The sequence below is a fragment of the Mesoplodon densirostris genome, chromosome 7 (genome assembly GCF_025265405.1).
Source record: "Mesoplodon densirostris isolate mMesDen1 chromosome 7, mMesDen1 primary haplotype, whole genome shotgun sequence".
Lineage (NCBI taxonomy): Eukaryota > Metazoa > Chordata > Mammalia > Artiodactyla > Ziphiidae > Mesoplodon > Mesoplodon densirostris.
The window spans coordinates 26,136,895-26,159,581 of NC_082667.1; the positions used below are offsets into that span (position 1 = coordinate 26,136,895).

The following is a 22,687-nucleotide window of genomic DNA, read 5'->3' on the forward strand; positions in this document are numbered from 1 at the left end:
CACAGAAATAGAGTTAACATGCAGAGGTCACCAAAGATAGAGCTGTGCTCTCCCCATTCTGGTGATTTATTAAAATATGGCATTGGACAGGAATCTGCAGATTTGTGAGCATCTCTCGTGACTAAGGCTCCGTAGGGAAATACACCCGCAGTTCAAACAGTTAATGTAACAGAGTATCAAACATATGGTCCCACATGGGGACTTGTGGACATACAATCAGTTGAATAAGCCAAGCATCCAGTTGTTCAAGAGTTTCCTGTTCCCCAGAAGCCCCACTGTTCACCTTTTTAGAAACTGAGGGTGAGAAAGACTCCCACATCGTCTGTGCCTCCAGACCCATCAAGCCAGGCTGGAGAAACCCAAAGACTGTTTCCTCAGAGTCTGGAAGTGGGTGAAGGCATTAGACCTGGAACTCAAACATGTCCGTCTGCTTCTTGGCCAGCTTGGCCACCTCTTCCCGGATGGCCTTCACCAGGGCTGCTGTGGAGATGTTGGTCAGGGGCGTGTCGGACGGGTCGTTCTCCGCCAGGCTCTGCTGTGAGGCTGCTGCGGAGGGCAGCGGGGCCTGCTCCAAGCTGGGGTGCAGCCCGGCTGGCTGGCTGTACTGGCGAGGGAGCCTGGAGGGCGAGTTCTGCTGATACCGGGACCGGGGGTAAGCCTCGATGTACCCCGGGAGGGGGACCTACAAAGCATGTTGGGAGAGAAGACAAGGACCTGGGGTCAGGAAGCGGCTCAAGTCATAGGACGCACTTGATACCAAAGCAGGAGGGGACTGAGGACAAGGAAAGAGGTTTGGAAGAAAATGAAGGCAACGCACCATTGTGCAGATACAAAAGCTGGAGTCTGTTTGGACTCACTGGATCTGCTGGTTGGATGAATTAAATACGTGTTTTAAACAGTAAGCAAATAGTGGGCACATACCTGAATCTACATCTGAATCTACCCGGCTACCTTTTTAATATAAGCACCATCTAGCCAAAAGAAGTGTTGTTCTTTATGGATGTCAAAGGACTCGCGGGAGAGACCTTCAAGATGGAGGAGCCGAAAGACGTGGAGATCACCTTCCTCCCCACAAATACATCAGAAATACATCTACATGTGGAACAACTCCTACAGAACACCTACTGAACGCTGGCAGAAGACCTCAGACTTCCTAAAAGGCAAGAAACTCCCCATGTACCTGGGTAGGGCAAAAGAAAAAAGGAAAAACAGAGACAAAAGAATAGGGACGGGACCTGCACCTCTGGGAGGGAGCCGTGAAAGAGGAAAAGTTTCCACACACTAGGAAGCCCCTTCACGGGCGGAGACTGAAGGTGGGTGGGAGGGAAACTTCGGAGCCACAGAAGAGAGCACAGCAACAGGGCTGCAGAGGGCAAAGCGGAGAGATTCCCGCACAGAGGATCGGTGCCGACCAGCACTCACCAGCCTGAGAGGCTTGTCTGCTCACCCGCCAGGGTGGGCAGGGGCTGGGAGCTGAGGCTTGGGCTTCAGAGGTCAGACCCCAAGGAGAGAACTTGGGTTGGTTGCGTGAACACAGCCTAAAGAGGGCTAGTATGCCACAGATAGCCGGGAGGGAGTCAGGGGGAAATGTCTGGACCTGCCGAAAAGGCAAGAGACCACTGTTTCGGGGTGCGCCAGGAGAGGGGATTCAGAGCACCACCTAAGCAAGCTCCAGAGACAGGTGCGAGCCGCAGCTATCAGCTCACACCCCCGAGACGGACATGAGATGCTAACGCTGCCACCACTGCCACCAAGAATCCTGTGTGCAAGCACAGGTCACTACCCACCCCCCCCCCCAGGAGCCTGTGCAGCCTGCCACTGCCAGGGTCCTGAGATCCAGGGACAACTTCCCCAGGAGAACACATGGCGTGCCTCAGGCTGTTGCAATGTCATGTTGGCCTCTGCCACTGCAGGCTCGCCCCAAATTACAATTATGACTTCTGTACCCCTTCCTCTCCCCAGCCTGAGTGAGCAAGACAGCTCTAATCAGCCGCTGCTTTAACCCCTCCTGTCTGGGCGGGAACAGACGCCTGAGGGTGGCCTACATTCAGGGCTGGGGCTAAAACCAAAGCTGAACCCCGGCGGCTGTGCGAACAAAGAAGAGAAAGGGAAAGTTCTCCCAGCAGCCTCAGGAGCAGCGGATTAAATCCCCACAAGCAACTTGATAAACCTTCCATCTGTGGAACACCTGCCTAGACAACGAATGTTCCCCAAATTGAGGCAGTGGACTTTGGGAGCAACTGTAGACTTGGGGTTTGCTTTCTGCATCTGACTTGTTTCTGATTTTTATGTTTATCTTAGTTTAGTTTTTAGTGCTTGTCATCATTGGTGGATTTTTTTATTGGTTTGGTTGCTCTCTGTTTTTAAAGTTTATTATTTTCTAAATTAAAAAAATATATTTTCCTCTTTTTCTCTTTTTGTGAGTGTGTATATGTAAGTTTCTTTGTGTGATTTTGTCTGTTTAGGTTTGCTTTAACCATTGTCCTAGGGTTCTGACTGTTTGTTTCTATTTTGTTGTTGTTTTTTGTTTCTTTCTGTGATTTTTTCTGTTTAGTTTTGCTTTTACCATTTGGTTTGGGGTTCTATCTGTTGTTTGTTGGGTTTTTTTCCCCTTTTTTTCTCTTCCTTTTCTTCCGAGCCGTGAGGCTGGCAGGGTCTTGGTGCTCTGGCTGGGTATCAGGCCTGAGCCTCTGAGGTGGGAGAGCCGAGTTCAGGACATTGGATCACCAGAGCCCTCCCAGCCCCACATAATATCAATCGGCGAGAGCTCTCCCAGAGATCTCCAACTCAACACTAAGACACAGCTCTACCCAATGGCCAGCAAGCTCCAGTGCTGGACACCCAATGCCAAACAACTAGCAAGACAGGAACACAACCACACCCATTAACAGAGAGGCTGCCTAAAGTCATACTAAGTTCAAAGACACCCCAAAAAACACCACCGGACGCAGCCATGCCCACGAGAGGGACAAGATACAGCTCTACCCACCAGAACACTGGCACCAGTCCCTCCACCAGGAAGCCTACACAAGCCACTGAACCAACCTCACCCACTGGGGGCAGACACCAAAAACAATGGGAAGTACGAACCTGCAGCCTGCGAAAAGGAGACCCCAAACACAGTAAGTTAAACAAAATGAGAAGACAGAGAAATATGTAGCGGATGAAGGAGCAAGATAAAAACCCACCAGACCAAACAAATGAAGAAGAAATAGGCAGTCTACCTGAAAAACAATTCAGAGTAATGATAGTAAAGATGATCCAAAATCTTGGAATTAGAAAGGAGAAAATACAAGAAAGGTGTAACAAGGACCTAGAAGAACAAAAGAGCAAACAAACGATGATGAACAACACAATAAATGAAATTTAAAACTCTCTAGAAGGAATCAGTAGCAGAATAATTGATGCAGAAGAATGGATAAGTGACCTGGAAGATAAAATAGTGGAAATAACTACCATAGAGCAGAATAAAGAAAAAAGAATGACAAGAATTGAGGACAGTCTCAGAGACCTGTGGGACAACATTAAATGAACCAACATTCGAATTATAGGGGTCCCAGAAGAAGAAGAGAAAAAGAAAGGGACTGAGAAAATACTTGAAGAGATTACAGTTGAAAACTTCCTTAATATGGGAAAGGAAATAGTCAATCAAGTCCAGGAAACACAGAGAGTCCCATACAGGATAAATCCAAGGAGAAACACGCCAAGACACATATTAATCAAGCTATCAAAAATTAAATACAAAGAACAAATATTAAAAGCAGCAAGGGAAAAACAACAAATAACATACAAGGGAATCCCCATAAGGTTAACAGCTGATCATTCAGCAGAAACTCTGCAAGCCAGAAGGGAGTGGCAGGACATATTTAAAGTGATGAAAGGGAAAAACATACACCAAGATTACTCTACCCAGCAAGGATTTCATTCAGAATCGACAGAGAAATTAAAAGTTTTACAGACAAGCAAAAGCTAAGAGAATTCAGTACCACCAAAACAGCTTTACAACAGATGCTAAAGGAAGTTCTCTAGGCAGGAAACACAAGAGAAGGAAAAGACCTACAATAACAAACCCAAATTGATTCATAAAATGGTAATAGGAACATACATATCGACAACTACCTTAAATGTAAATGGATTAAATGCTCCAACCAAAAGACATAGACTGGCTGAATGGATACAAAAACAAGACCTGTATATATGCTGTCTACAAGAGACCCACTTCAGACCTAGGGACACATACAGACTGAAAGTGAGGGGATGGAAAAAGATATTCCATGCAAATGGAAATCAAAAGAAAGCTGGAGCAGCAATTCTCATATAAGACAAAATAGACTTTAAAATAAAGACTATTACAAGAGACAAAGAAGGACACTATATAATGATCAAGGGATCAATCCAAGAAGAAGATATAACAATTGTAAATATTTATGCACCCAACATAGGAGCACCTCAATACATAAGGCAAAAGCTAACAGCCATAAGGGGGAAACTGACAGTAACACAATAATAGTAGGGGACTTTAACACCCCACTTTCACCAATGGACAGATCATCCAAAAAAGTAAATAAGGAAACACAAGCTTTAAATGACACATTAAACAGGGTGGACTTAATTGATATTTATAGGACATTCCACCCAAAAACAACAGAATACACTTTATTCTCAAGTGCTCATGGAACAATCTCCAGGACAGATCATATCTTGGGTCACAAATCAAGCCTTGGTAAATTTAAGTAAATTGATATCGTATTAAGTATTGTTTCCAACCACAACATTATGAGACTAGATATCAATTACAAGAAAAAAACTGTAAAAAGTACAAACACATGGAGACTAAACAATATGCTACTAAATAACCAAGAGATCACTGAAGGAATCAAAGAGGAAATCAAAAAATACCTAGAAACAAATGACAATGAAAACCGATGATCCAAAACCTATGGGATGCAGCAAAAGCAGTTCTGAGAGCGAAATTTATAGGAATACGATCCTACCTCAAGAAACAAGAAAAATCTCAAATAAACAACATAAACTTACACCTAAAGCAATAAGAGAAAGAAGAACAAAAAACCCCCAAAGTTAGCAGAAGGAAAGAAGTCATAAATATCAGATCAGAAAGAAATGAAAAAGAAATGAAGGAAACGACAGCAAAGATCAATAAAACTAAAAGCTGGTTCTTTGAGAAGATAAACAAAATTGATAAACCATTAGCCAGACTCATCAAGAAAAAAAGGGAGAAGGCTAAAACCAACAGAATTACAAATGAAAAAGGAGAAGTAACAACTGACACTGCAGAAATACAAAGGATCATGAGAGATTCCTACAAGTAGCTATATGCCAATAAAATGGACAACCTGGAAGAAATGGACAAATTCTTAGAAAAGTACAACCTTCTGAGGCTGAACCAGGAAGAAATAGAAAATATGAACAGACCAATCACAAACACTGAAATTGAAACTGTGATTAAAAATCTTCCAATAAACAAAAGCCCAGAACCAGATGGCTTCATAGATAAATTCTATCAAACATTTAGAGAAGAGCTAACACCTATCCTTCTCAAACTCTTCCAAAATATAGCAGAGGGAGGAACACTCCCAAACTCATTCTACGAGGCCACCATCACCCTGATACCAAAACCAGACAAAGATGTCACAAAAAAAGAAAACTACAGGCCAATATCACTGATGAACATAGATGCAAAAATCCTCAACAAAATGCTAGCAAATAGAATCCAACAGCACATTAAAAGGACATACACCATGATCAAGTGGGGTTTATTCCAGGAATGCAAGGATTCTTCAACATACGCAAATCAATCAATGTGATATACCATATTAACAAATTGAAGGAGAAAAACTATATGATCATCTCAATAGATGCAGAAAAAGCTTTCAACAAAATTCAACACCGATTTATGATAAAAACACTGCAGAAAGTAGGCATAGAGGGAACTTACCTCAACATAATAAAGGCTATATATGACAAACCCACAGCCAACATCATTCTCAATGGTGAAAAACTGAAACCATTTCCACTAAGATCAGGAAAAAGACAAGGTTGCACACTCTCACCACTACTATTCAACATAGTTTTGGAAGTTTTAACCACAGCAATCAGAGAAGAAAAAGAAATAAAAGGAATCCAAATCAGAAAAGAAGAAGTAAAACTATCATTGTTTGCAGATGACACGATACTCTACATAGAGAATCCTAAAGACATTACCAGAAAACTACTAGAGCTAATCAATGAATTTGGTAGAGTTGCAGGATACAAAATTAATGCATAGAAATCTCTTGCATTCCTATACACTAATGACAAAAAATCTGAAAGAGAAATTAAGGAAACACTCCCATTTACCACTGCAACAAATAGAATAAAATACCTAGGAAGAAACCTACCTAAGGAGACAAAAGACCTGTATGCAGAAAATTATAAGACACTGATGAAAGAAATTAAAGATGATACAAACAAATGGAGAGATATACCATGTTCTTGGACTGGAAGAATCAACCTTGTGAAAATGACTATACTACCCAAAGCAATCTACAGATTCAATGCAATCCCCATCAAACCACCAAGGGCATTTTTCACAGAACTAGAATAAAAAACTTCACAATTTGTATAGATACACAAAAGACCCTGAATAGCCAAAGCAATCTTGAGAGAGAAAATTGGAGCTGGAGGAATCAGGCTCCCTGACTTCAGACTATACTACAAAGCTACAGTAATCAAGACAGTATGGTACTGGCACAAAAACAGAAATATAGCTCAATGGAACAGGATAGTCTGTTCAAAGACAGCCTCTTCAGTAAGTGGTGCTGGGAAAACTGGACAGCTACATGTAAAAGAATGAAATTAGAACACTCCCTAACACCATACACAAAAATAAACTCAAAATGGATTAAAGACCTAAATGTAAGGCCAGACACTAAAACTCTCAGAGGGAAAACAAAGACAGAACACTCCATGACATAAATCACAGCAAGATCCTTTTTGACCCACCTCCTAGAGAAATGGAAATAAAAACAAAAATAAACAAATGGGACGAAATAAAACCTAAAAGCTTTTGCACAGCGAAGGAAACCATAAACAAGATGAAAAGACAAACTTCAGAATGGGAGAAAATATTTGCAAACGAAGCAACTGACAAGGATTAATCTCCAAAATATACAAGCAGCTCATGCAGCTCAATATCAAAAAAACAAACAACCTAATCCAAAAATGGGCAGAAGACCTAAATAGACATTTTGCCAAAGAAGACATACAGATTGCCAACAAACACATGAAAGGATGCTCAACATCATTAATCATTAGAGAAATGCAAATCAAAACCACAACGAGGTATCGCCTCACACCGGTCAGAATGCATCATCAAAAAATCTACAAACAATGAATGCTGGAGAGGGTGTGGAGAAAAGGGAACCCTCTGGCACTGTTGGTGGGAATGTAGATTGATACAGCCATTATGGAGAACAGTATGGAGGTTCCTTAAAAAACTAAAAATAGAACTACCATACGACCCAGCAATCCCACTACTGGGCATATACCCTGAGAAAACCGTAATTCAAAAAGAGACATGGTACCACAATGTTCACTACAGCCTGCAGCACTATTTACAACAGCCAGGACATGGAAGCAACCTAAATGTCCATCGACAGATGAATGGATAAAGAAGATGTGGCACATATATACGATGGAATATTACTCAGCCATAAAAAGAAACGAAATTGAGTTATTTGTAGTGAGGTGGACGGACCTAGAGTCTGTCATACAGAGTGAAGTAAGTCAGAAAGAGAAAAACAAATACTGTATGCTAATGCATATATATGGAATATAAAAAAACGGTACTGATGAACCTAGGGGCAGGGCAGGAATAAAGATGCAGACATAGAGAATGGACTTGAGGACACGGGGAGGGGGAAGGGTAAGCTGGGACGAAGTGAGAGAGAGGCATGGACATATATACACTACCAAATGTAAAATAGATAGCTAGTGGGAAGCAGCTGCATAGCACAGGGAGATCAGCTCAGTGCTTTGTGACCACCTAGAGGAGTGAGATAGGGAGGGTGGGAGGGAGATGCAAGAGGGAGGGGATATGGGGATACGGGGATATATATATATACGTATAGCTGATTCACTTTGATATACAGCATAAACTAACACAACATTGTTAAGCAATTATACTCCAATAAAGATGTTCAAAAAATTAGACTTTAATTATATATTTTATAAAAAAAGGACTCAGGGATTTATCACTGATGATAACAGCTAACATTGAATGAGCCCTGTGCTAAGGGCTTTCCAATCGTGGTCTCATTTAATTCTCAGAACAACAACCTAGGAGGTAGGTATTGTTACCCTTATTTTACAGAAGAGGAAACTGAAGCAAACGGTGCCTCAATTGAAGGTGCCACAGCTAACAAGCCACTGAGAGATGCAGCTCCAGGCTGGGAGTTAGTCACTGCACTATATTGTCTTGGATCTGGAATATGATCTTGGCTTCTTGAAAAAAATTTCTCTTTTCATTAAAAGTGGAAGATACACAGTTCTATGCTTTCATATATGGACACTTATAGTAATAAGGACAGGGCAATGATCTGGAATTCAGGATCAACTTTCCCACAGAAACAGTGCCATAAAAGGGGACGCTGTTCCACGGTAATCCACAAAAGGCCTTTATATCCCATAATGTTAACTGCAACACTGCAAGATAAATGCCCATGGATGATGTAGGTATGGGGTGCTACCGTAAATGGGACACATGTAAGGAGTCAGGCAGCTTTCTGGGAGAAGCAGCTTAGCTGAGTCTGGAAGATGAAGAGGTTGTTTTTCAGAAGACAAGGTGGAAGGGGCATCCCAGGCAGAGGGAAAAGCAATGCAGAGGCCTGGAGGTACACAGGGGAAGGTGCACCCAGGGAGGTTCAGTGACTTGGTCTGACCAGAGAGGGTATGTGGGGTATGAGGGGAGCTCAGGAAGACAGGCAATCAGGGCCAGATCAAAAAACTGCTGAACGCCAGGCTACGGAGTAAAGTTTTCTATGGCACTTCTAAGGAATTGAGTGTGTTTCCATTCTTTACAGAGATGTCTGTTTCGGCCCTGGTGAGGATGGAGTGGGATGGGGGTGGGTGAGGATTCAGAATTTTGTATGGGCGAATGTGTAGCAGGAAAGCAGGCCTCTCCCAGTCCCTGCCAGAGGTCCTGACAGCCCCTCCGGAGAAGGCCTGGTCTGGGAGCCACCAGTGGGTGTCAGGCAGAGGAAAGGTCTGTATTTTAGGAAGGACACTCTGGAGGTGGACCCACTGGAGGTGGAGAGGAGATAAGTTCTGAGGCTACCTCAATGGACCAGGTAAGAGTCGGGAAGGACCCGAGTGAGGGAAGAAGTGATGGGATGGATGTCCCAAAGTTTGGGGCTTTAATTTCCCTACAAGATCTGGTAAAGGAAGACAAAGCAGCAAATATATTTCACTTGCCTGTTAGAGGAAAATCAGAGCCGGACTGTCCAAGCCCTTGGGCCACACAGCTGGGAACGCACAGGTGACTGGGGGCTAACAGAGAGCTAAGGCCAGGACACGGGACTTGCCTGTCAGGTCTCAGCTCAAACTCCCTTTCTTCCGGGAGACCTTCCCCAGTCCTATATTAGCTGAGAGCTCCCTGTAAGGTCCTTCCGTGCACTTTGTCTAGCATAACAGTCTTCATCACTCACAATACCATCGCCTGTCTCAGGCATTGACTGTGAAGGCAGAACTGTGTCTCACCTGCTTACCACGGTGCACCAGTGCCCAGAACTGTGCATGGTACACAGTACGGAGTGTCTCAGACCTGGGGTTCTGAGCGGCACAATTTGAAAATCACCGAAGGATGACCAAGTGGTGCCGTATGTTTGTGAAGGAAGCTGCCATGTCCCCTTTCCCTGCATTTCAAGTTCAGCTGGAGCTGAGGGTCAGTGTCCAACTCTTGAGACCTCCCAGTTCTGCAGCATTAAGCAACTTGGTGCTTGTGGCTGGGACAGGCCAGGGACACCTGACGCCACTGGAGTAGCCTCAGGGTAATACTCAGAAGCAGGGAAGATGAGGAGATGACACATTCTTCCTCCTTTACAGTAGATGCAGGCAGGAGCCGCCGCACCTTGTGGGCCAAAATCCAGGGCTGGCAAACACCACTCCTTCCCTAGCCAGTGCCTGTGGCAGGCATCACCCATTGATCACAGCACACTTTCCTGATGAGCCTGGGAACCCCCTCTCAATCCCTCTCCATCCAGCACCAAGGATGAAACCTATTTGTCAAGCCAGGTCCAGGTGATTTTATACAAGCTAGCGCCTTATATCTGGATACCTGGGATCAGGAAGGTCAGACATCCAAATGATGGTGGGGGCTTTTTTCTTCTCACATGGATGTGGAGGGTGAACATTTTCCCCACTGGAGTATCTTTCTCAAGCCGACATCTGGTCCCTCTGAGCCTCCTGTGCTGAATTTCAAATGCAATAAAACACCTGACCTCCCAGCTTGGTTCCTGGCTGCTGTGCTCCACGCATGGGCACGCCACCCTGCTTAACTGAAGGTGGTAATGGGGCTCCAGGAAAGACCCATTTAGGCTGCAGCCATCACTTTCCTCTTAAAAACAACTAATAGGAAACTAGCACTCCCTCACAATGGGGGGTGGCATGGTGATCAAGTCATCATGTCCAAAAGATTAAGTTTTGATTTGCTGGGCTCCTTTTCCTTCATCTTTAAGGCAACATGAACCCAAAGGTATCTGGATGTCATCATAAGCCTGGCTAAGTATTATCTGTAAGTATCTTGAAGGCAAGGGACAAGGTTTTGTAAATACTTTTGCTGACTCCTGCAAAGCACCCAGTGCACCCTGCATGCAGACAAAGCTGCAGGTCTACTGTCTAATTAGCACAAGTATCAACTACTTTCTGAAAAGTACACATTATGTTTAGACTGCAAGTGGAATTACGGAGGTGAATAACCTCTGAACTGATCAACTCACACCCAGTGAGTTCAGCTGTTTAGAAGAGCTGAGGATGACAAAGGAAGCAAAAAAGGCCCACAAACAACCAAAAGAGATGCCATACCCTCCCGCATTAAGATTTGTAGACTGAACAGTAGGGAAGCCCTCCAGTTACTCTCTCAGAGACTATTTACTCCAGCTCTACAAACAACTCTAATGAGCTCAGACATGCCTCATTTGCAGATAACAGAGCATTAGGAAAAGCATATTTAAAGGTGAGTATATATCTGAAAGTGGGGAAATTGAGCAAGGTGTGAGCTGGGAGCAAGGTCAGAGAAAGAAAAAACATACTAAGCCTCATAATAATTCCAAAAATTATAATAGTTTAGAGATGCCTGACATAGGGGCAATAATCCTACAAACCGTCAGAGCCCATCTGACAAATGTCATTTTAGTACAGTGAGCCATAATAATGATGCTGAATCATGTGTTAAAGACTAATTAAATTATATTTTTCTTTTAAAGAAGGAAGGGAGAAGAATGTAATTCATTCCAGAATTTAAAAATTCAGGTGGCATATATTTTTAAATATTTTGGAAATTAAAGGAATAGCTTTGATTATTAGGAAAATTAATATACGTAGGGTAGTTTTACCCTGATGATGTTGTTTAAATGTGGCATCACTACAACAAGAAGAGACACCCACGCTGAGGTTGAATTGAACCTGTAGGGGTAGAAAGTATGGACCCCAGGGGTTTGGACAGAGAGAAAAGATGACACAGGCGTCAATGTGTTTCCTAAATCTAGGATGTATTTCAAATGCTGAGACCAAACCCTAAAATGACATACAGCACCACAGGGCCCTAGGAAACAGCCTGCCTTTCTTATCCATGATGGATGATCTCACACAGGGAGTGGAGCAACTCATTCTAGAGGCCATCGTTGTGCTATTTTTGTTTGCTTGTTTTTTGTTTTTCACTTGGCAGTGCTTGACAGGTGGCTCAGAGGCAGGTTTGGGTGTGAATATCTAGGTTCATCTGGTTGCTGCCCCTCTTTGGTCCAGGCTGGGCCAGGTCCACTGTGCCATAAACTCCTACTAATATAATGAAGGAAGAAACCAGGAGACCATGCCAAGACAGTCTTCAGCTGGAAGACAGGCAGAAAGCTTTAGATCTGCATGCAAAGTAATTCAGTCTTGGGTTTCTAATACTTCATTTTCTGGTATTGCATCTAAACTTTTCACAGGATTTTAAAGCTGAAAGGAACAAATTTAGTAAAGGCTTTGGAGCCAGAAAGATGCAGGTTTGACTGCTGGACACATCAGGGGAATAATACCTACATGATAGGTCTCATGAAGATTAAATAAGATAACATAAATAGAACATCTAATATAGTGCCTGGCACATAGAAAATACTCAAAAAATGGTAGTTTTATTATAAAACTGTATTTGATTAAGGGCGCCCTCCGGAAAGAGGTGGAATCTGACTGAAGGCTCCTGTGTCAAAGGACATCACACTCCCTTCCCCGCACTGTCTCCTCTAATAGCTGATTTTAGCCACCTGGTTGGTGGGAGGGGGCCTGAGATAACAAAACACTCAGTCTCAGCCTCACATCCCTTCTCTCCCTGAAGCGTGTCAAGCAGGTAAAGTTGTGAGGGAATCAGCAAGGGTCTCACCGAATCAGCCCACTGGCTCGGGAGCTCATTCTCTCCTGCATAAGACATCCAGGCCTGGTTCCTGTAGGACGAGGGAGGCGTCGGGATGAAGTAGCCGGTGAAGCCGGGTCTGTTGGCAGCTGGAATGGCGAATACTGCCGGCACCGTATTACCTGGCATGGAGGAGATGGACGGGCGAGATTAGGCACCTCGCCCACTGGGCTGACATATGCACAAGCTGGGGGAAGCTGGGAAATGGGAGGACACTGGCCTTGGGGGAAGGGCTGATGGGAAGGCATCACACCTCCACCTGCAGCCCCAGCCCTGCTCACCTGCCCAGACAGTAGTGGAGGCATCACCTGCTGGGACTCAGACCTAGCTTTCTAGAGAAGTGATGGCTCAACAGTCCTTGCTGAGCCCTCACCAACTCCCCCATCCCCATCCCAACACCCCTGACCTACTGGGGTGCCAGGTGTTTTCCTCCCAGGAGAATGGGTATTTTTCAAGAGCCAAGAAGAGGAACCTAAAGGAATAGATTTCACTGGTGGCATTTCTGGACACAGTATGCTTTAGTAAGTGTTGACAACCGAGTGTTTGCAGTTTTAGCCTAAAAGGTATGGTTTGGATAAATGACAAAACCCATTGGGGCATGTTCAAACCTCCATGTTCATTGACATTGTTTGTAATAGCAAAACACTGGAAACAACCAATATGTCTCTCACTAGGGGATAGGCTAAATGGTCGCATATCACATAATGGAATACCATATGGCAGTGTGAACAAATGAACTAGATCATCATGTGTGTAGCAACCTGGACAACTTCTGAAAACAATGTTAAGCCAAGAAAACAAAGTGCAAAAGGAAAGGTATAGCTTAACATCACTTATGTAAATTTAAAATATACAAAGCATTAACATATACCATTGTATAGATATACATACGTAGTGAAAGCCCATGACTTAAAGACTGTGATTACCTCTGGGGAGAAGGGGAATGAGTTGGGAGTGGATAGTTGTATCTGGAACGCTTTAAAGATATATATAATCATTTTTTAAAAGGCCTTAAGTCTGGCAAAATGTGAACATCCACCCTGACCGTAACCTATCTTAATATTTTGTCAGAGTTCAGATCTTTTTAAGAAATAAAAGCAGTAGCTCTTCTAGCCAGGGCTACTGAAGTCCAGAGGGGGTCCAGAAATACAGTTGCTTTGATTCCTGACGGTGGCGGGTAGAAGGTGGAGAGCGGGGAGGACAAAGTGCACAGCGCGGGGGCTGGCGCAGGGCGCGGGCTTCTTCCAGGCCTTTCTCCTCTTGCCCACCTGAATAATTTAAAGCCGACTGATCCAACTGTGCCACAGACACAGGGCCTCGGGACACCTGCGCGAAGGAGGCGCTGTCGTGCAGCTGGGCGGGCTCAGGCCCCGCGGACTCGGCCATCCTGGTCTTGCTCCCAACATCCGAGGTGGACCTGCGGGTGGAGAGGGGCCGCCTTAGCCGTCTCCAGGGACCGTGGCCGGCCGGGCGAGGCGGGGCTCGCGGGGCAGATCACGGCCGGGGGATGGCTTCGGCCTCCAAGCCCCACGACGGCGGGTCCTCAGGCCTGGGCTTGCCCCCGAATAACAAAGGGGGCCTACACGCCCAGACCTGGAGCAGCCGTCGCGGTGGCCCGAGCTGGAGTCATTTTTAGATAGTCAAGGTCAGTGCTCCCCTGAGGGTGACTCTCATGTCTCTGGGGAGTCGAACACTTAATTTCCACATAAAAATGAGCCAAGAATTAGCGCTGGGTCTCAGCTGGGGATGGTCGACCTGGCAGGTGATGACATCATCGGCAGCCAATGGGAAGGCTCCGTCTGGAGTGCGCCGCCACTCCCACTCCTGACACCGGGACGAGACCCTGGAGGGCTGCGGGGACCGCGTTCCCTGCTGCTACTGGCAGGAAGCAAGAAGCCCTAGGCTCTGGGAAGCTCAGGCTTCTCCCGGAAGCAGGAGCCTAGTACTTTCTGGCATTATGAATGAGAGAACACTTTTTTTTTTTTTTTTTAAGTTCCACAGGCAAGCAGAGAATCTGGCGCATTTAACACTTCTCTTCACTTATGGCTCAGAAAGCCATGTAAGAAGAGGGGGCTGGGGTGAGGGCACGGGCCTCTCCCCCTAGTATAAAGGGTGCTGTAGCCAGTCTCTGTCTTCCCTGTGGTAGAGGAACTTCGGGCTCTCCTAAAATTAAAGTGGAGGGAGGCAAAGGCTGCCAGCCCACAGGGCCACCCTCTAAGCAGAGGCAGGCTGTCACACTAAGAGCAGAATAGAAGCGCGGTAAGGGAGCGCATCGGGAGCCTGGGTTCTGGCTGCCTCCTGTCTCTGAGCCCCAGTTCCTCATCTGTAAAATGAAAGAGGAGGATGCCTCCATCTCAAAGGTTCTTCCCTGGTCTAACCCTCTGGCTTCATAAGGAGGGCAGTGACCTCCTGATATTTGGCAAGGATGGCAGACGGTGCAGAAGGACATGAGAGGAGATTGGTGGTTGAGATAAGAAATAAGAAATAGGTGCTGGGGCTTCCCTGGTGGCGCAGTGGTTGAGAGTCCGCCTGCCGATGCAGGGGACACGGGCTCGTGCCCCGGTCCGGGAGGATCCCACAAGCCGCGGAGCGGCTGGGCCCGTGAGCCATGGCTGCTGAGCCTGCGCGTCCGGAGCCTGTGCTCCGCAACGGGAGAGGCCACAACAGTGAGAGGCCTGCGTACCGCAAAAAAAAAAAAAAAAAAGAAAGAAATAGGTGCTGGCCTTCAGCAAACATAGCTCAAACGACTGATTGAAAAGCTCCTCCAATCCAGAACCCCCAGGAGCAACTGTTCCCCAGGGAGGGTCAAACACAGGCTGTGAGGATTAAACTACACATCAGGGTGGGCTGCTGGGGGCTCAGTAGTGTAGGGTCTCCCTTCCTTTCTCCGTCCCTCCTTCTCCCATTTGCTCACTCCCACAGCCCTGGCTTCCCACAGGCTCTTTCCAGGCATCTGCTACTCCTTTAGAAAACCATCCTAGGAAAATCCCTGGCTTCTGCTCTATACACTCGGCCACCTTTGAGGACTCCCAGAGCCTTTGAGGTCATTTAGGTCATTGCCCTCACTTTACAGATAAGGAAACAGGAGCCAGACAGGGGACGCAATGTGCCTGGAGTTACACAGCACATTACTGGCAGGTTAGGGTGGAACCCTGATCCGCTGCCTCCCATCCCTCCCTGAGCTTGACTGGGGTCAAAGGGTGGTGTCTACACACAGCTCGGCATCCTAAACTGCTGGAAGTGAAGGCAGGTCGTTTCTGAGGAAAACTCATTTCTTTTCACCATTTTGACAAAGTTCAGACCTGTGGCCCACAAATAGTGTATGATTAACATGTTGGAGGAAGCTATGGTAGGAGGGCCAGGGCAGTGGCCCGTACAGGCCTCAGGGCACGGTTGTCTCTCCTGGCCTTGGACATGATGACTATTCCAACCTCCCCCAGGGCTCTTGGCTGTTGTTTCTTGTCTATCTTTTTTTAAAACATGTGCTTTTTATATTATTACAGAGCAAAGAGAATGCTGAATATATGTTTCACAGCTGACCTATCCAAGTTCGTGTGCTTTCATCCTCTCCATCTTGGAAGTCAAGAGTTAGGGCAGGAGGCTAGACATGCTGCACCCCGGCCTCTCGGACACTACCCCTCAATAACAAAGGGCCTTCTGGGTGCACACACCTGGCAGGAGGTGCCCAGACTTGAGGCAGCTGTTGTGACGGCCCAAGTTGGAGTAATTTTTAGATGTTCAAGGTCAAGGTATGGGGCAGTTGACTTTGGGTTTTTTCAATTGTGGGTTCTACAGGACTTTCAGTTTTCAATGGTAAGAAAGTAGGTCAACCCTCTGTGGCCCCCCACTTCCTTCCTTCATGGTACTTGGGGTGTCCCAGGCACATGGTTGTCTGTACAGGTGATGCACCCTGAATGGGGCAGGGCAGGAAGGAAATCTGTCAGGGCGGGGCACACAGGACCAAATCCTCTGCAAATATTCCAAATAAGGCAAAGAAAGGAATGTGTTACCGCCTGAGAGAAGCGACAGCCACTGGGCCAGTCCGTGGAGGCACAGGTGGAGGGGGAGAGCCCATGACCATTTCAGGAAGCTGGGAAAACCTATAGGCCTGTGAAAGAGATGAGCAAATAGAGGGAGATGTGTTAAAACCCGGTGTCCATCAACACACAGGTTCTTCTTACTTAAAAGGGAAGCAAACTTCCGAGGGTTAGACTTTCCTTCTTTCCTCAAACTTTCCCCTTCGATCTCCCTTAACATGTTCCCCCGCCCACTCTTCTATCTCATCTGCCACCATTCTCCCCTCTGCTGGGCCACTGCAGTCACAGAGTCCTTCAGTTGTTCTTAGAATCTGCCAAGTTCTTTCCTGCCTCGGGCTTTGTACATGCTGCTCCTTCCCCCTGGGACGCTTCTCTCCCAGTCCTTCCTGTGGCTCCTTCCTTCATTTCATTCATCCAGCCCCATATTCCCTGTGAGCCCCATTTACTCTGTCTTCATATTCTGTTTTATTTTTTGGCATAGCAGTTGTCACTCTGGTATTATATCATTGCTTATTTATTATCTGCCACAAACTAGACTGTAATGAGGGCAAGAGATTTATTCTCAGCTGCATCCTCGCGCCTGGAACACTGCCTGTTATACCATGGATGAGCAATAAATATTAGATAAGGAATGAATCACTGATTGCATTTACTTTCTGACTCATGGAAAGTGGGTTTAGTGGCGGAAAGTAATGGGTCTGGAGTCAGGAAATATGGGTGGAGGCTCTAATTTGCTGATGAATAGACTTTATGTCCCTAAACAAGTCAGGTGACCTCTCTGGGCCTCAGTGTCTTCTTCTGAAATGGGGACAAGGATACCTTGCTCAGAGGGGGTGGGTGCAAAGAAGATCAGGCAAGAGAGTGTATGTGTAAGTATTTTGTGATCTATAAAGCACTATTCAAAGATAAGGGATCAGAAATGCCACAAAAGTGAAGACTTTCATCAACATAGGAGGGGAGAAAAGGAAAATGGTCAGAGACAGGACCAGACAGCCAGGCCACAGCCTCTTTGAGCAGGAGAAAATCTAGAAATGCTCTCTGCGAAGACAAAGATTGGCTTGTGCTTCTCATTCATTTTTTTCTTTAGGTATCAAGGCCTGCCAGATCTCTTGAGGAACAAGATCATAGGGCTTTAAACCTGAAGGCATCCAGACAGAAAGCAGCAGCAGAGAGAATCCATAAACAGGATTCTTTAAACCGAATGAGGGCTTCTCCCTTCAGCATCATGGCAGACTACCTACTCATAAGGGCCTACCCAGTAAATAACAAGTAGATCCTGGATAAAACCTGGCTTTTAATGCATGTAGGAATTGCAGGATATAAGGAAAATCTTAAGGACTCCACCCACTACCCACCCCACCCCTCTCACATCTCAGCAAACTAAAATAAAAACTGTGAGCTGAAATCAGAGGTAGAAACAATGAGCAGTAAACAAATATGAAAGGTGGGATTGCCTCGAAAACAAATGCCATACTGGTAATCAATTAAGAGATCAAGCCTGGGACAGGGCAAGGTGAGGCAGGTGAAACTGAGACCCTTCAGCCAACCTGGAAGGGGCTAACATTGGTTCCTCCCAGGGAGGAAGGTTGGCAATGCTCCCAGGCTCAGGCAGAAGCAATTGTAAGTCCTCTTTGGAAGAGATATTCCTAATCTAGGCTCTCGGGATTGGCACAGATTGAGATGAAGCAAAAAGGAGCTCATAATCAAATATCAGAAAACACAACAGAAAACATAAGTGAAAGTTAGAAAAAACAAGAAATTTAGACCTTAAAGGACTTTAGAGTTTGAAATTTCCAGATACAAAATAGAAAGTAACAAGGTAAGAAATGTTTTAAGAAAATAACTGACCAGACAGAAACATTATCAGAAATGATCCAGCAGATTTGAAAAAGAACAAATAGAACTTTTAGAAGTGAAAAAAATACTGAAATAAAACACTCAATATAGGCGAATTAAGTAATAGATTTATCACAGATGGAAAGAAATATAAACTAGAAAATGGAATTGAGATAACTAAGGATGAAACACAAAGAGACAAGAAGACAGAAAACATACGTCTCAACAAATGACCCAATTTCGTTCCTTTTTATGGCTGAGTAATATTCCATTGTATATATGTACCACGATGACTAATAAGAACCTGCTGTATAAAAAAATAAACTAAAAATCAAAAATTCAAAAAATAAAATAAAAAGAAACTCATTAAATGGATAAAAAAAGATAGAAAATATAAAAGAGAAGTAAAAGATACAGAGGATGGAATAAGAAGGTCTAACATGCAGTTAATCAAAGTCCCAAAGGAGAAAAGTTGGAGAAAGAAGAAACAATATTTTAAGAAGCAATGACTAAGAATTTTCCAGAGCTGAAGAAATAAATTAATCATTTTAGGAAGTATAATATATAACAAGAAGGATAAATAAAACAAAATACACACCTACATACACTGTAGTGAAATGGTAGAATACCAAAGACAAAGAGAAGGTCTTAAAGCAGCCAGAGGAAAAAAAGGCATATCACCTGTAAAGGGATGACATTTAGACTGACAGATGACTTTTCAACAGCACCCAGAAGACCATGGTATGCAAGTGCTCAAAGAAAATAACTGTCAACCTAGAAATGTATCAGCAACAGTAATTTTCCAGAACAAGAATGAAAAAAACAATTGCCCAAATCTAGAGGTACTGGCTGAATCAATATGGAAAGCTACATCACCATGCTGCATTTTCCTTTTTAGCATCAGTAAACTATTGGGTTGGCCAAAAAGTTCGTTTGTATTTTTCCATAAGATGTTTTTTGGCCAACCCAGTATACATGCTAAGGTAGTATTCAGGGAACCAAAATCTTAAGCTCCACTGGATCCTAAGCTCCTTGGGGTTTAGCAAGCACATCTTTCTCATCCTGGCTCTCCCACCTCATCAAGCAAAGTGCTTTGCACCTAGTAGTGCTATATAACTATTTGTTGAATGAATGTTGAGTGAACCAGGAGTCAGGAGACCAAAGCTCTCATCTTGATTCAGCCATTCACATTCTGTGGACATGTCATTCAGTCTCTCTGCATCTCATTTTTCTGTTTTTGGTTTTCCTTGTGAAATATGGCATTGGAGTACTTCATGAGCTTCCAAACAAACATTTATTTAGCCATGAAACCATTCTGACGTGACCCGAATACATAACCAGATTAAAGCGGAACTGCTCTGGTTGAAGTTGGGGGTAGGGATGCCTAGGTGACTTTGGCCCTTTGCTTACCTGCATGATGACACCCTGGGGACCTCCCTGAACCCTATGGTTTTACAGAGTTTGAAAATCATTGTCCCGGAGGTCCTTCCAGCTTTGCATTCCATTATTATCAACAAACCAACAAGTAAGGATATGTCTTTCCCAAAATAGAGAAAGGGGTGTATAGCCCCTCTTCTCTCTTCTGGCCTCTCATGATATCAGTAGAGGAGACAGACAACTTATTTTTATCCCTGGTTCTTGGAAGGCTTATTCTGTAGCCAACACAGTTTTCCAGCCAAGAAAATGCATTTTATGTCTGTCTTGTAACAGTTCCCCAAAGAACTGATTAAAAGTTCTGAACTTTTGACAAGTACCAAGGGAATTTCCTGCTTTGGATGATTTTTCCAGGTACAAAGCAAGACTACACAGGAGATCAAGGTCTCCTTTGGTCTGTATCCTCGGGGCTTCCTGCAGCCACAGAGACCACATAAAAAGCAGAAAGGCTACCTGTGCCCTGTGCTAATGGCTGAGGAAAATCCCCCCAGCAGTGTCTTCCTACCTCCCCCTGTGCGGTTTCCCCATAGTTCTAAGTCCTCCTGGATTCACATTCTGGCTCCCCTTTCCATGTGTCTGGAACCTGGCTCCCTGCGGGCTGCTTTGTGACTAGGATCCCACTAGAAGCTATTGCTCAAAACTGTTACTTAGTTCCAAGTTTCCAGTTCTGTGACAGTGGCCGTGAAGGGCCCAGTCTGGCCCTTTGGGATCCCTGTCCTCCGGCTAGAAAGGAGATCACACACTCAGAACTGCAGGCAGTCTTTATAAATAGCTCTCAGGTCTCTGAGGTGGAAGGACCCTGGATGTGACAAGAATAGGCCACTCTTTGGGCTCAGAGGTTTGGTTGTAAAAGTAGAAGGGAAGGGGCTTCCCTGGTGGCACAGTGGTTGGGAGTCCGGCTGCCAATGAAGGGGACACGGGTTTGTGCCCAGGTCCGGGAAGATCCCACATACAGCGGAATGGCTGGGCCCGTGAGCCATGGCCACTGAGCCTGCGCGTCTGGAGCCTGTGCTCCACAATGGGAGAGGCCACAGCAGTGAGAGGCCCGCGTACCGCAAAAAAAAAAAAAAAAAAAAAAGTAGACGGGAAGGTGACCACAGTTTGCTCAAAGTTCCAGCCCTGATGTCCCTGGGCAGGGGGCGCGGGGGTGGGTCAGGGCCATTCTTTCTAGCAAACCCAGTGGAGAATGAGCCCAGGTGAGACCCACTGTGTGCTGGACCCTCCTTGTGCATGTGCATCCACCCAGAGGGGGAATCTGATGAAGATCAACCTCAAGGGGTAACACTAGAGGGGTGACAAGTCAAAGGGGCAGGCTGCAGCCGGAGGAACAGGTCAGGGGTCTCAGGCTTTGCACTGGTGGGGGCATGAGGAACAACAGGCCAAAGCCCCCACCCTCACTGGAGGCCCTTGTCCTGTGACAGCAAGTCAGCCTCAGGGCAGAGCGAATGTGCCAATCTTTCCAGTCCTGCTGACAATGCTGGGTTCCACTGCCAGATGCCCCTTCCACCACACTGTGCTGACCCTGCGAGTACTGCTCCGGGCACAACAAGTGTCTAAGTCTGCATGCAGCTACAAATAACTTTACATCCTGGTGCACAAAGTAGAATCTTCCAGCAGATAGTTCTTATTTAGTTGAAAACAGAGGGCATTGTAATTGAAGACTGACCCCATGGTGCAAACTCAGTGCTTATCTTGATCTGTCAGTTCACCAGGAGTTACTGATGGAGCAACACTGAGGCTTCCAGGCCCTGGGAATCATAGAAGATTCAAGCTGGAAAGAGCAGGAGACCACACCTCTTACCTTAACACAGAGAGATATGGAAGCCCAGACAGGTGAACTGACTTGTTCAAAATCACATAGCCAGTTAAGGGTGTTATCTCACAATTCTGAGCTAAGGGTGGTGTGATGCAGAGGGCAGGGGTTTGGAGTCAGACAAAACTGGATCTGATTCACTTTGTTGTACAGCAGAAACTAACACAACACTGTAAAACAACTATACTCCAATTTAAAAAAAGCAAAAACAAACAAACAAAAAACTGGAGTTGAATCCTGGCTTGATCTTTACCAGCTGCTTGACCTCGAGTAACCTACCTTCTCTGTGTCTGTTTTCTCATTAGGTGATGAAAGTAACAGAATCACACCCCCATTTCAAAAGCTGTTCAGAAGACTCATTTTATATGTTAATATGACATTTGGCACATAGTGGGTACTCAATAAATGACATTCTCTTCCTTTCGAGACAAGATAATATTTTGATATAGTAATTGTAGTAACCAAGACTTTGCCACCACGGTTCCTTGAATCCAGGGCCCTTCCCCTGCCCCAAGCAGTGAGGGCATCGCACCTTCCTGCCCCAGGGAAGGAAGGCCACCCCCACTAAAGATGGCCCAAGAGCCAACTCTTACTGGCATTTCAAAAGTCCAAGCTACTGAATTGCAAGCATTTAGGATTTTGAATATCAAAAACCTAAGCCCTTAGAGCACTCAAGGCTGAAGGCTGATGCCAAAACAAGAGATTTGGAAGAAGTGAGGTACTTTTAGACCACTCTGCCCTCTAAACACCCTTAGGTTATGAAGAAGAGGAGAGCTTAGATGCTGATGGGTCTGGAGAAGCGCCTCAATCTGGGAGCACAGGGGGATGGGGAGGTGAGGAGAGAATAAATATAAGGAAGATGCTAGAGAGGGGAGAGGGGCAAGGGTGTGGGGGTGTGGGGGTGTG

At 45.3% G+C, this 22,687-nt stretch overlaps 1 protein-coding gene across 1 annotated transcript in view; it reads right to left on the reverse strand.

Moving 5' to 3' along the window:
• Positions 1–400: 400 nt before the first annotated feature.
• The window catches only part of KIAA1549L (KIAA1549 like), a 187,218-nt gene continuing 164,931 nt past the window's right edge, over positions 401–22,687 (reverse strand). The window contains exons 20-23 of the mRNA XM_060105171.1: positions 16,672–16,769; positions 13,930–14,078; positions 12,632–12,783; positions 401–682 (exon numbers count right to left, since the gene is read on the reverse strand). Coding sequence (XP_059961154.1) covers positions 401–682; positions 12,632–12,783; positions 13,930–14,078; positions 16,672–16,769 — 681 coding nt within the window. The remainder of the gene's footprint in view (positions 683–12,631; positions 12,784–13,929; positions 14,079–16,671; positions 16,770–22,687) is intronic.